Source organism: Quercus suber, unplaced genomic scaffold (genome assembly GCF_002906115.3).
Source record: "Quercus suber isolate HL8 unplaced genomic scaffold, Cork oak 2.0 scaffold_97, whole genome shotgun sequence".
Taxonomy (NCBI): domain Eukaryota; kingdom Viridiplantae; phylum Streptophyta; class Magnoliopsida; order Fagales; family Fagaceae; genus Quercus; species Quercus suber.
This window is the reverse complement of record NW_027069562.1, coordinates 1,258,268-1,273,656: the sequence shown is the minus strand read 5'-3', so window position 1 is coordinate 1,273,656 and position 15,389 is coordinate 1,258,268. Positions and strand designations below refer to the sequence as shown.

Genomic DNA, 15,389 nt, shown 5'->3' with positions numbered 1-15,389 from the left:
TAATTATTGTTAAGTGATTTTTTTGTAATTTTTTAATTTATAAATTTACAATTCTTTAAATAGTTTTTATTTATTTATTTTATTTATCTTTAGTATTAATGTAATGACCAAATCACAAAGCTAACAACCACTCACAAGTCACAAGTCACATTCAACAAAATTAAAAAACTACTCATAAGTCACAATTAGTCAGATAGTCAAAGTTATATCAAATCAATAAAACTCTCACGCCAACTCTGCAACACGTCAACACTGAACACCCAACAGTAAAACTCAAGTACTCAACAACAATAAAGCACTATAAACTAATAAAAGTAATAAGTCCTATAACTATAAGTCTATAATCCACTAAGCCCACAGGCCCACACACAGTCACACACACGGTTAGACTTTAAAAGACTCAAAACTCAAGTAGAGTTACTTAACAGAGTTACTCAACAACAAATATCAGAAGTTCATATCACAGTTCTTAACGCCACAGCTCCCATACATAGTCACGGCTGCGGTACAAATTACAAAACACTATAAACACTCACACAGATTTAGTGAAATAGGCAAATAGCATATCAAAACACTATAAACACAATTTCACAGTAAAAGAAAGAGAGAAAGAGAGAGTTGAAAAACATATCAAGTGGCGGCAGAAGGCAAATTAGGCGGCTGCAAATTTTGTGTGTGAAGAAAAGACAGCATTTTTCCTTCAAGTTTGGAGAGTTAAGAAGGATAATGAAAAATTTTGGAGATTAGGCAGTTACAAATTTTCTTAGGTTTTATTTAACCCTTTTTTTAATTTTTTTAAAATATTATATATATATATATATATAATTTCGGGTCAGGGTGTTCAACGTACCCTTGATCCATTTGAAAGGGACGATAATTAAAGCTAACTACTTTAACAGGCCCGGCACCCCCCAAAGGAGTTGAGTCACAATCAGTGTTTACTTGATTGGAAAGCTACAAAGGCCTTAACAATTAAAATAGACTTGACAGTGTACAGGCCTTGATTAACTACATGCCATTAGTGAAGTAACAAAGCAAGTAAAAAAAGAAAGAGGAAAGGAAAGTAACACAATCGGTTAATTGATTAGGAAGCATCTAGACCAAGATTAATGTAACTAACAATGGCACCTAGTTGTATACCTTTTAAAATATGCCCTATAAATGCCTTACCAAGCATGAAGTTATCCACCAGTTCTCTAAAAATGGCAAGTCCCTATGGTATCACCAATGTCCCTAAGTTAACCATTGAAGCTGTGCAGACAGTCACACGGCCCTATAAGGTGACTGATCAGCGACGGTCATGCCGGGTATTGGCCACGGACCCTATTGCTTCGGGGATATTCAAAAGGTGTCTTCACGTAGTTCTTTACTACAAGAACGTGAGTGAGGAGGATTCAGGGTGGATTTTTGCAGGTTGGGCTAAGGAGACACTAGGAAAAGCAATTTCCGAACAGCCAATGCTTAGTGGAAGGCTGTGGCGTGGCGAGGATGGTGATGGAGAGTTAGAAATTGTCTCCAATGATAGTGGTGTTAGACTCATCGAGACACAGGTCGCTGTAACTTTGTCTGAGTTTCTTGAATTGAAAGAAAAGGAAGAAGCAGAAGCTCAACTTGTCTTTTGGAATGATATTGATGAACATAATCCTCGGTTCTCTCCATTATTTTATGTTCAGGTAACTAAGCTTACATATCCAGGAAAAAAAAAGTATAAATTTCTTATCTATTCTTGAAGTTATGTTAGAAAGCCTATGCTATATGATATGGTCAGGGGCGACGTCGTGTTCAAGGCAGGGGGTTCATTTGAACCCCCTGACTTGCCAAATTTTATTTTATTTTATTTTTTTTATATGTATAATTTTTTTTTTTAACTATTGTTTTGACTCCTCTTTCGTGTTCAAGGCAGGGGGTTCATTTGAACCCCCTGACTTGCCAAATTTTATTTTATTTTATTTTTTTTATATGTATAATTTTTTTTTTTAACTATTGTTTTGACTCCTCTAAAATAAAAATTTAAACACTCTTACCCTAAATTTTATTTAAAACTAACTAAAATAAATTTGAATATGATTATCTTAATGATACTTTCACAATATTTTTACAATAAATATTATATGATAAGTTATAACTGGTTTTTATTTAGATCCATAATTAATATCACTTTTTACCTACCACCAACTTACCACCTGGATTTTGTTATAAATTTTTTGTGAAAGTATTGTATATTGAATATTATTAATTTTTTTTTTCAAATTTGCTCATTTGTTAAAAAAAATATATGTATATTCTTTGCATGACTCTGACTTACTTTACTTTACATTTGTGATTCTTTCCTATTCTCTTAATCTCTCTTTCTCTCTTCTGTATTTTCTTAGTTTTTCTCTTTATTTGATCAAATTATTCGATAAATACTCTATAAATTTTCAAGCCCAAGAAGTTTTTTAGTGCTTGTTCAAATTCCAAGAGAGCGACCACATGTATGATTAAAAAGCCATACATGATTCTAAAAAAAAGCCATACACTTCAAAAGCAAAAACTTATATTAGTTACTATTTTTTTTTCTTTGTTTCACATTACTCCTAGTTCTACTCTTGGGTGTGTTAGTATTCTTCTTTATCATATATTTTTATTTAATTGACAATACATATAAATATAATAAGTTATTATTAATTTGACAAAAATTTATGATTTATGATTTAATTATATTTGTTGTTTTATTGATCTTTAAACTATTAATAACTTTTTTTATATTATATTATTGTACAATATAGTTGTATTATATACTGAATTGTATTTAGAATACTATTTTAGATTATTGTATATAATATAGAAGTTGTATGTACAGAAAAAAAAAAAAATCATTTTATTTTTTATTTAATGTCATGACAAATTTCTTGCTCTATCATTGTTGAACCCCCTAGAAAAAAATCCTAGAATCGCCATTGGATATGGTATTTATAGATTCCAAAGTGAGCTAGAGAATGGAGGTGTGAATTAAAATGAGGCATTTTTTTCCCCGTTTATTTGTCTAACTTTCCAAATATTCCTACAGGTGACAAACTTCCAGTGTGGTGGATACTCGATTGGGATTAGCTGCAGCATTCTTCTAGCAGACCTTTTGGTGAAAGAGAAATTCCTCACTAGTTGGGCAAACATACACAATAATATACTTTCTAGTAATAATGAACCCAAAAAACCCTTATTTTACCTCCCTAATCTTAAAAGGAACGGTTCTTCTCCTCCCAGCATAACTAGCTCAACTCCAAGAAAAGATTGCGTCAAAACCATGCATTTCAAGGTCACTGCTGAAAATGCAAATTTGGATGGTGAAACGTGCAAGTCACTTGCATTGCATTGTGTTGAGGAGACAGAGAGCCGACTTGGTAGCAAAATGGATTCAGAGTTTTATTTGTTTGTGAAAGAAAACTCTGAGGATATTATTGAGATAGAAAAGTATCCCAAACATAAGCATGTTAAGCCACAATTGAGTATCAAGACTCAAGTCACTTGTGCAGGTTGGGATGAATATTTAGGGACCAAAGAGGTAGCATTTCGTGAAGGGAGTAAGCCTATAAATGTTTCATATTGGATCGGGTCAGTTCTTGATGGTCTTGTCATGGCAATGCCACCTCCTAATCAGGCTACTCATGGAGTGAACATTTTAGTGGCAATTCCTAATGAGAACGAACTTTAGGATGGGCCAGATGGTCAGAATTTCTTATATCTTAATTTGTTTATTTAGTTGGGTAAGAAAATGACCCATTCTATTTCATAATATGTCATCCTCATCCGAGTATGCTATTCGTTAAAAATTGTTTGCTATGCAGTTTAGTTTGAACACTGATTTGTAAGTCTTATGTAATATGTATTTGATTAATAAAAGCGTGTTGTGTATTTGAATGATCAAAATACTTTAAGTTGTTTGTAATTTGTTGAGGACATTTTTTCCCCAACTACAGCTTATAAAAATACTTATAGACCAAGGTCATAAGGTCAAACAGCAAACATCAGCAAGTGTGGCTTAACAGTAGGAAACCCTCGAAAGCTCCATTGGCTCAAAGGTTTGAGTCTCAGTTCTAAAAACTTTATGTTGTGGGCTGCTTCAGCATTTGGCCCAAGTTGACTTGGCGGTATAAAACGTGGGCGTAAATAGTAATATGCCTTGTTGTACACTGGTGGTATCCTTGGGTTTACCTAACCTATACCTTGAGGCGTGGGGTGATGATTACACACGAGAACCCCTTATTTTGTTCTTTAAAAAAAAAAAAGGGTCCAACACCAATTAATAATGAATTTACGGTCCAACTGATTGTTTGTATTCCTATTTGTTATGCCGAATAAGCTCACATGTGAAAAGAAGAACCCAACAAAATGATAATTAAAAGATGTGGATTGAAAGGAAAAAGAGCCATTTTGCATCGATATGGGCTCTCTAAACAGTTCCCCATTAAGCTCGGAACGCTGGTGAGAAAAATGAATCCATACTAGATGCGATGTGCAGCTCATAAACACTCATGGAAGAACCAAAAACCTGTTGAACATAAACACTTCACCCAACACACATTTCTCTTCCCAACAAAGAGAGTCAACCAGCTACTCTAAATCCCTTAACTATCAAAAACACTACAGTCTTGCATTTTCCATCAATTTTTCAGCAACTTAGCTACAACGCTTATGCTAAAATGGTACCTTGTTAATTTTGAAAAACATTCCTAAATTTCACCATTTGAAAGGTAAATAACCTAACTAATTGGAAATTAGATTTTGGAAAAAACTTGATTGTGCAAACTATTAGAATGAGTCTGCGCATAGACGAAGGGCAATAATTGTTGTCGCAACTTTTCTTCAAAAGTATAATTTTCAATGATGGCTTGCCATTTCAGTCTTCTTTCTTCATTGATATTTCTTTCATTTGTCAAATATTATTTTGACAGTTTTATTTTATGTTTCTAATAAATATGAAAACTTTTTATTGCTATTTTAATTGCTAAGAGTAGTTTTTTTTCAAATATAATATAATTCTGTTCATTAGATTTAACTTTAATTACCAAAATTATAGATCAGTTCTAGATCTGAACAAATTCTTTTTTCCTTTTTAAATTAAAAACTACACAGACCAAATTAAAGGAAGGGAGAAATGCTATATCTATAATATTTTCACAACAATTTTACAACAAATCATAAGTGGCAGGTTGTTATAAATTACTATTAGTAAGCAATAAAGTAAGTTCAATGATAATTTGAAATTAGAATTAATAACAATTTATCATTTATGATTTATTATAAAAATGTTATACATAACATGATAACACTTCTCAAATAAAAAATTCTAACCCATGTTACGAGGAAGAGAAAAAGGAAAAGAAAGGCAATATATATATATATATTAATAAATTCCAATTGAACAGATGTAGGGATTATGTTCCCCAAAGATTTGTACATAAACAAAGCTATGTAACATAGCATTATACCACAAATTAGAGAAATATAAAACAGTGGATGTAGGTAGGCCTAGCGCCGAACCATTAAATACTTGTACATACATATATATATATATATATATATTTTTTTTTTTTAAATTTTCTATGTATTTGGGCTTTTCTTGCGTGGTATTTTTGGGACTCGTAATTCTCTGCTCTCACCATCTCAAAACAAAGCTTGTACTCGGCTCTATCTCAACTCAATGTGACTTTTACAAAGCTTTTCTTTTATCCTGATGTTCTCCATGGTGCCTAAAAGGCAAAAAAGCATTTTTAGGGTGATCTGGGTTACAAAATCATGATTTGCATAAGCATGTGAAGAAGGCGAATACGTTTATCCTCCCCCCCCCCCCCCCCCCCAAAACATTTTCTTATCAGCCATAAATGGAATAGAGAATTATTTAGCAAATTCAAGTTTAGAAATAAAAATTCTTATTACTATATGTTTTTAGTTCATGTCAATTCCTCGTGATAATAGTAAGACATATCATGTGGTGGTTGGGATACTATGATAAACTATCATTTATTTCAAAATCTAAATTATATAAAAATAATAATTAATTTAATTACTTAATCATTATTCTAACACATCTAAAAGGTACAAAATACACAAATATTGTGTGTTATCTTATGTAGTCATAAAATTTGGACCTAAAAATACAGACAGAGGCTCCCAATTGAGTGAAATAAGAGCAATACTACGGTTAGCTCACAAAACTTAGATAAATCTTAGTGTTAGTTTTGGAATAAAGGATAATGGGATTAGTGTGATGAAGGAGAAAAGAATGTTTTGTGCACTTGGAAACTAATGGAAGTGTTTTGAAATAGCGGATATGCGTAATAATTTGTTGCTTTCTCCAATTATGAATCCAAAACCTTCTAACTGATTTTGCATTGAATTTGTTGTACTAGCCAGCTAAAGGCATCAATTTGGCGTCACTCAAAGTCAAATGCATCATGCTTCACATGTTTTAGGGATAGCTAGACAAGTTAGTTGCCATATTGCAGAAAAAAAAAAAAAAAAAAAAAAAAAAAAAAAAAAAAAAAAAAAAAAAAAAAAAAAAAAAACCCTTATATCCTCCTCTTCATTATTGCAGTATGCAAATGCAAGATGCTTCTGAGCGTGTAAACTTTGTGCATTAGCCAGTGAAAGTTCATTTTGGCTTTATTCTTTTGCAGATCTTATAGATTTGACCTTTCTTGTCTTCCAAGAGTACTAGAATGAGTGGTAGACAGTGTATGAATATTACAATAGTCAATAGGCATAGTACAAATCCAATGGTTCCATATATTTCCATCCCTTTATGAACATCCATTTTCCACGTACCCTTGCCTTATTTGAAAGGGACGATAATTAAAGTTACCTACTTTAACAGCCATTTCATCTTCAAAACAAATCGTGCCTAGTCACAGTCAGGTTGTTTGCTTTTCGATATATAATTGGAAAGCTACAATAAAAACCTTCTTAAATAGACTCGATGGTATACCAATACAGCTCCTGTTTAGCCCATCAAAAGAATATATATATATACACACACACACAGCAAAGTAACACAAACACATGTCAGTCACTGCAGACAAACACACGTCACTGCATAATCACCCTCGATAATGCTAACCACAGTCCCTGGATTTTATTTGAGGTCACATGAATTCTTAGTTGGCACATGATCGGATTAGCATAGATTAATTGGAAAACTAGTCTATTACCATGTCTCATATAGTATAGCCTGCATAGACAGACTCTCCCATAGAAGATTATGTTAGAACTGGGAGAACATTGGAGAGATTAAGTTTTATTCTTTTTATTTTTTATTTTTAATGCAAGGGGACTTTGTTAATTTGTACTTCCACTATGAGGTTCGATCTATCCATTTGCACAACGTAGAAAACCCTTGAAAAAAAAAAGAAGGCATTCACAGACTACTCTTGCATTAGTGACAACCCAAGTCCTAAGGTTCTCCAACCCTATAATGGCATGCATGAATACACTAGATAATATTTTTTCACCTGATAGATATAGATAATAACTAGATGACAAAGTTCATTAAAAAAAAAAAAAAAAACTAGGTGACAAGCAACCAGGGTTTTGCAAAGGAGCAAAGCAAGGAGCTATCAAAGAGCCCAAATTTTCTCACAACCAAAATTTTATCTTCACATGTGTAACGGGGATGTTGCAACACACATTTTTTTAGGGACCAAATCAAACCAATTGTATATTTAAGAGATCAAAATCAAAGCAACCCCATGTTTAAGAGATAAAAATCAAATCAACCCCATATTTCGGGGACTATAATCAAATTCCCCTAGAGACAAAGTTGAAATTTTGACTTTTTTTTTTTTTTTTTTTTTTTTTTTATAATATAGATTGAATATAATAACTAGATGACAAAGTTCATTAAAAAAAAAAAAAAAAAAAAAACTAGGTGACAAGCAACCAGGGTTTTGCAAAGGAGCAAAGCAAGGAGCTATCAAAGAGCCCAAATTTTCTCACAACCAAAATTTTACCTTCACATGTGTAACGAGGATGTTGCAACACACATTTTTTTAGGGACCAAATCAAACCAATCGTATATCTAAGAGATCAAAATCAAAGCAACCCCATGTTTAAGAGATAAAAATCAAATCAACCCCATATTTCGGGGACTATAATCAAATTCCCCTAGGGACAAAGTTGAAATTTTGACTTATTTTTTTTATAATATAGATTGAAATTGAACTTCTAAAATTTGAAGGACCAAAATCAAACTCCAAATTTTAGGGACCAAAAAAATAATTTATCTTTTAAAAAAACATATTTCTTCAAAAAAGCTAAGGTTATGTTTGGTAACAGTTTTTATTTTCTATTTTCAAAAACTTGTTTTGGGGAATATAATAAAAAAACAATTTTCTTGTATTTTTGAAATCAAAAACATGTTTGGTTAGTTGAAATTAAAAAGATAGTTTTTTGAAGAAAAAAAATTGAGACAGATTTAATGCTAACTTATTAAACGAGACAAATTTATTAAATTAAATCCGTATTTTTATTGACTTTTGAAAATTAGAAATTGAAAACAGCATTTTGCATATTTTCAGTTTCTTTCACAAATTGAGTTTTGAGAACAATTTTTGTTTTTTGTCCATTTAGAGTTGCCCAACAATTTTTTTAGTCTCAAAAATAAATAAAAAAAATTGTTTTTGGAAACAGAAAATAAGAAGAAAAAACAGTTACCAAACATACCTTAATTGTGGGCCACATATGCTTCAATCTACCCAATCAAGGTGAGAAGGGTACTACATGTGGAAACTGAGAGGACCTATTTGTTTATGTTCTTTTATTGAAAAAAAAAAAACTAGTCAAGTCCTAGCCTATAGGTTTAGGCTTTACAAGTTTCAACATAATAGTGAGTTTGTGAGCAAGCTATCTAATTAGTATGATGAATTGAGGATCAATTTAAATATGTAGAATATAGTATGTTTATATGTATATTTATAATAAAACTATATACTTATAGTTGTTATTATTGACATATTTTTCTAATATTGACTTGTATATTTAGAAAAGTAAAGTGACGTTTGTTATTTATACTATTTAAAATTGATTAATGTTTCATAGTTTTTATTGCTAACCTTCTAATTTCTAATTTTTTAAATATAAATTCTTGATCTAAAATGTGTAAAGAATATTAATTATGATTAATATGATTTAAAATATAGTTCACATATTACAAACTAACAAGATATATATATATATATATATATGTAAAAAAATTTTTGTTATATATTGTATAAAAAAAATTGTTATATATACAAACTAGCTTATGTTTTGGATTAAATATTTTTAATATGACAGCTTAATTCTCCTAAAAGGAGTTGTGGCTTTGCCATATATGAATAATTATAGGATTATGTACTTTTACACAACTTTTGTCACAATTGTTCTATATATATGAATGACTGTCAATGGTAAAAAAAAAAATTATAAGTTTATGTGAAAGTGACAGGCATTCAATCATAGTTTATTACATAAAACAATTATAACAAAGTGTGTGTAACCCTAGAATTATTCCTACTATATTAATATGTTTATAATTCCATCGAAAATTTCATAGAAATTACATTGTTCCTTTCTTTAAGTTGTGATATGCCCAAGTGATATGAATGAGTAATTGTTTTCGATGTTGATGGTGACACGGTAGGTAGACAGATAATCTTGATCAGCCGGTAAGGTGGCACCCACGGCACATATTATATTAATCAGCATCATGTCAAATAATATTTTTGTGTGTGGTGACATTAATGTCTCCCTCCGATACCTAAAAAAAAAAAAAAAGATATTAATGTCTCTCTCTTTCTAGCTTATCATTTTTTTATATAAGATAGAAATTTTACTTTAATCTAATCTAAGCATATAGTGTGTGAAACTCCGACCTAGAGACTTAAACCTCAGTCCTTACCTGCCACATCCTATACGCACTTATACTTATGAAGTGATCATCACACTAAGAATGTGGAGCGATAACCCCTTCTAGCTTATGGTTGATTGGTTAGTAGAATCGAAGTAATTAAAAGTCAATTCATTGTTAGTTAACATATGGAATATTATAATTATTTGTTGTGAGGTCACATTAATGTGCCCCTCCTTCTAGCTTATGGTTGATCGGTTAGCAGGATCAAAGTAATTAAACGTCAATTCATTGTTAGCTGCTAACAGATGGAGTTATAATTATTTTTTTGTGCACGTGGTCTCATTAATGTGCCCCTCTTTCTATTATGTGGGTTGCCTTAAGTGCTAAAAAAAGGACACTGTTTTGAGATATTTTAGTTTTAAAAATTCAAAAACTAATAAAAATAGTATCAAAAACACAGAAATCAAAATCTAAAAAAGTCACTGCCTTCAATTTCACCTGACTAAATAAGCTGAATTAGAAGAACCCATGGGAAAGCTCTACTTTCAAACATAAGACTTCCATCCATTGTAGTATGAACTGGAACCTTCCGTTAGAGTTGTTCATTTCTATGTAACGAGCAAAAGGCTTGCACTTTTATTTATTTATTTATCTATATTTTCTAAGAAAACGGAAAACAGAGAAATGATAAAATATGGCAGTTTTCTCAACTCTCAAAACTCAACAGCATAATCCCTAAAGCCCACTTCTTCTTCACTCTTTACCTTCTCATCCTCCTCATACCCATCTCTTTCCATGTAAAGATGGCAATTCGTGTTAATACTTAACAGACCATGTTCATGTTGCATTAAGGGTATTCGAATGCAAAACTCAAACTTAACCTGGCCCATTTAATAATTGTGCTAAAACCCCTCAACCCTATTACAACGTATTTATTAAGTGGGTTGACACAACACAACAAACTTCAACCCATTTAAGGACTTTATAATTTCAATGAAAATTTATATTGGATAAAAATAAAATTTTTTTATATGATTTGAGTCATTTTGGGTTGATTGTAGGTTAATTAAGTCAACACGAATTCATTTGCATTAAATACTAATGTGTGAAAAATTGTGTCATTTAGGGCGGAGACAGGGAGGTCGAGAGGGGCAATTGCCCCGCTGGCCCTCCAAAAAAAATCAAGGCTAATAGCCTGATTGGTACAAAGCGATAATAATCAAGCTAAGTAAGACAAGTAGCTAATTAAACTTTGAGCAAGAGAGAAAAGCCTAACTGCAAGTCTACAACTAACAGGAAAGTAGTTTTAGACATATCCATCATTGTGTAGAATACAATGTATGGTTCTCTCTTGTTATCCTATCATCCATGCATGTGGTGAAAGCCTAAAAAGGCTAGATGGTCCTCTTTCAATCAATTCTTGACCATGACAAGTAATATGTAATATTTTTATATATTGAAATAAATTCCTGCCTTTTCATGGAAAAAAATAGGTAGCTTTCCTAATCGCCTTAATTATTATTTTTTGGTGAATTTAGTCTATGTATTTTATTTTTGGCCAAAACACTATTTTAGTCATTACATTTTGGTGTAACAGTTAATTTGGTCTTTACGTTTTGGTAGTAGTTAATTTGATCCCTATTATTTTCAACTTGCAATCAATTTGATCCATACTGTTAACTCATTAATGAAAAATGTATTCGTGGCAAACGGTTTACATTATTGGCGCACAAGTGGCTAAAATAATAATATAAAATCAAATAAGTAAATATTTAAAAAAGCCACATAAGCATTTTAATAAAAAGGAAAATTCCAGATCAAAACAAAAAAAAAAAAATTCTGATAAAATTAATTGAAAGAAAAAAAATGATTTTTTGAATTAAAAAATCCACAATTTCTTTCATTTTCTTTTATATTCTTCTTGTACTACTTTTACCTCCCAAACACAAAGCAATCTGAAAATCCCAACATAATGAAACCCTTTACCAAATTAAACACACAAATAGAACCCAGCAAACCCCAATCATGAACAAACATTGAAAAGATCTCAACCTACCCAAACCATATCAATCCTTTCACCTCTCTAACAAATTCCACTTCGCTAGTACATACCGGATGTTATTAACCTTACCTATGGTGGCTAGCAAGTGAATGAGGACAAAAGAAACACAAAAATAAGCAATGGATAAGTGTAGATTTGATTAAGGAAATCATGAATTCTATGGACAAATTTGGAATAATTTTTTGATGATTTTATTCAAGAGTGCTCTACTGGTTTTTATACCAAAATTTACAACACAGTCTTCAAAAGAATAAGGATTGAGGGTAGAAAAGAGACGAAGAGATAGAAAGAGAAAGATAGTGAGTTTGTGAGAGAGAGATCTGAGTGGGTTTGCTGGGAAATATATGAAAAGAGAAAGAATAGAAAAGAAAATTTGAGTGTAGATAACTATGTGATTAGTGTTTGGTTTCAGATTGCTGCGTTTGCTGGGTATTGTGTTTGGTAACTGAGAAAATGCAAGAATTCAAAAGTAAATAAAAGAAATTGAAGATTTTTTTTAAATTCATTTTCTTTATTTGTTTCTTTCAATTAGTTTTTTTAGAATTTTTTTGGCTCATGTGGATTTTTATTTTTTATTAAAATGCTTGCATGGCTTTTTTAATGTTTAATTGTTTGATTTTATATTATTATTTTAGCCATGTGTGCGCAAACAATGCAAACCGTTTGTCACGTATGCCATTAGTAAATTAACGGTAGAGACTAAATTGATTGTAAGTTGAAAATAACAGGGACCAAATTGACCGTTACCAAAATATAAGAACCAAATTTATTGTAACACCAAAATGGTGTTTTTACCTTTATTTTTTTGGTTGAAATGTTAATAATTTTTTTTTATCATATTTATGTTCAGTGCACTATAATTTCCTTTATATGTTAAAACTCATTAAAAAAAATCTCAATCTTAATCGCTCAAAACCTATGTAGGTTCTTGTTTTGGATAGTACCCATGCCCAAATGGACATAAGGATCTCGGGCCTCCAAAGAAATTATATTTGTTGGTTGGTGGACTGGGCTTGATTCACCACAACTATATTAAGCTGATTACGAACCAATTTGTGTACAAAACATGAGCCCTACAACACATGTACATTCATACATACAAGGACAAAACTTAGGTATAGTACCTTAGATGTTGTTTCTTAAGTTCCTTTCTTAAAATTCAGCTATGTGGCTACTTGACTTAAAAATACACTTCCATCCTATGAAAAAAAATTCCACACGACAAAATCTTAAAAATGAAACCTAAGGAACTGCATCTAAGTACAGTATCTAAATCTTGTTCTGCATACAAACACATGTATATATATATATATATATATTGTAAAACAAGTGGCTGATGAACAGTAAAAGAATTATAAAAAAATGGGGTAAAATATCATTTTCATCCCTAAACTATCACAAAAGTTCGTTTTTCGTCCTTAAACTTTCAAAAGTTCGTTTTTCATCCTTGAACTATCACAAAAGTTCGTTTTTCGTCCTTAAACTTTCAAAAGTTCTATTTTCGTCCCTAAATTTTTCCAAATGTATTGATTTTCGTCCCTCTCACATCAGCACACTGTCAAAGCCACGTCAGCACTTCGTCAGACGGAGGGACGAAAATTAATACGTTTGGAAAAGTTTAGGGACGAAAATAGAACTTTTGAAAGTTTAGGGACGAAAAATGAACTTTTGTGATAGTTCAAGGACGAAAAACGAACTTTTGAAAGTTTAGGAACGAAAAACGAACTTTTGTGATAGTTTAGGGACGAAAATGATATTTTACCCTAAAAAAATGTAAGTAAGAACGTCAAAGATCCTCATAAAATAGAGTGATGTGTCATTATGTTAAGTTTTTTTTTTTTGGTACATTGGACCCTATTTCTCACTGAAAGATACTATGAGATTCAAATAAGTTCAAAAGTCACAGACTTAAATAGCATGATTATTTAATAAGTAGACACAAATAATGTTAGTTTCAAAACGGTGTAGTTAATGAGAGCCTGTGGCCCTGTACAGATTGGTATAATGGTATATACTTAACACACTTAAAGATAGACAAGGAAGATCCAGCAAAAATAAAAAGATAGACAAGGACGGTGCAAGTGAGAGAGTCACCTTCGCTGTTATCACTCTCTTTCTGGCTTGTTTGTCATAATTTCCTTCATTTCAAGGACAAAGTCACCTAGAGGAGGGTAACCAAAAACTGCCAACAACTTGATTCGTATAATCAGCCCAAACCACTAAATTTTTGTGAACATCTTTCTCACCTTGTTCTTGTGAATTTACAATTTAGGACATGTGCAGCCCACAAAATTAGCTTCTTCTTCGTCTTCTATTTTAGTAAGGGAAATGTTAACAAGTGCCGTTGAGGCATTGGTTAAGAATCCATTTTAAGAAAATTTTGATATCACTTTTATGGGAAATGAAAAAAGCTGTCAAAATATTAATTGCTTTTTTTTCTTTTTCCATAAAAACTTTCTTTAATTGGATTGTTAACCAATGCTCTAAGATACTCGTTAACATGACCCTTTTAGTAATTGTCTATGGGCTCCTGATATATTTGCTAACCCCTCCCCCCTTTTTTTTACAAGATAGGAATTTACTCTAGCCTAATTTAAGTATATATATATATATATATATCTAAAACTCCCTCTTAGAGACTTGAACCCCGTCTCTTGCCCCCCACACCCCACAAACACTTATACATGTGGAGCGACCATCGCATTTAAGGCCGGTGTACAGTGGTTTTGTTGACCACTTCTTGAAAAGGAGATGTGAACTTGAATAATTTTTTGATTGAGAAAGAAAAACTTGAGACAATTTTGCGCATAGGCCACTCATAAATTTAGAAAATTTTTTCCTTTTTTTCCCCCTTATTTGAAAATTTTGTGCATGGTACCTAATTCAATAATTTAGTGTTGACTTCTATAATTTGTATTTTAGGTGGAGGATGTGCCATGCATTGTGGTCGGACGGATAGTCGATAACTGGTATGGTATAATTATTAGAGATTTTTTTCTATGTTTAAAAAAAATTAGCAATTTTCTTTTACCAATAAATACATTAGAATCAAAATTTGCATAACTTACAGAAAAAAAAAATGCTGCTAAAATTTTATGGAGAATTTCTCTGGTAATTGGTATGGTATAATTATTAGAGATTGTTTCTATTAAAAAAAAAGGATTTTCTTTTACTAATATGTACTTTGATAAAAATTTGCAAAACTTACTTAAGAAAATGGGCAAATGACAATTTCAAAAAAAAAAAAAAAAATTCAGCATTTTGCCCAATTTTCCAAACTAATTAGGGAAATGTTCCTCTTTTGAAACTCGATTTTTTTAAAATCGAGTTATTAAAAAAAAAATTCTAAAGCCCTATAGCAGCGTTTTTAAGGAGCCTATAGTGATGTTTTAAGAACCTATAATAGCGTTTTGTAACTCGATTTCCATAAAGACGAGTTACATGCAAATTTTTTTCTTTTTT

The 15,389-nt window shown here is 31.2% G+C and overlaps 1 protein-coding gene across 1 annotated transcript; it reads left to right on the top strand.

Moving 5' to 3' along the window:
* The first annotated feature begins 1,163 nt into the window (after positions 1 to 1,163).
* On the top strand, positions 1,164 to 3,906 carry LOC112036292 (anthranilate N-benzoyltransferase protein 1). The gene is made up of 2 exons (XM_024069105.2): positions 1,164 to 1,673; positions 3,050 to 3,906. The coding sequence occupies exons 1-2, from the start codon at positions 1,176 to 1,178 to the stop codon at positions 3,689 to 3,691; spliced, it is 1,140 nt and encodes a 379-aa protein (XP_023924873.2). The 5' UTR covers positions 1,164 to 1,175; the 3' UTR covers positions 3,692 to 3,906.
* The last annotated feature ends 11,483 nt before the right edge of the window (positions 3,907 to 15,389 follow it).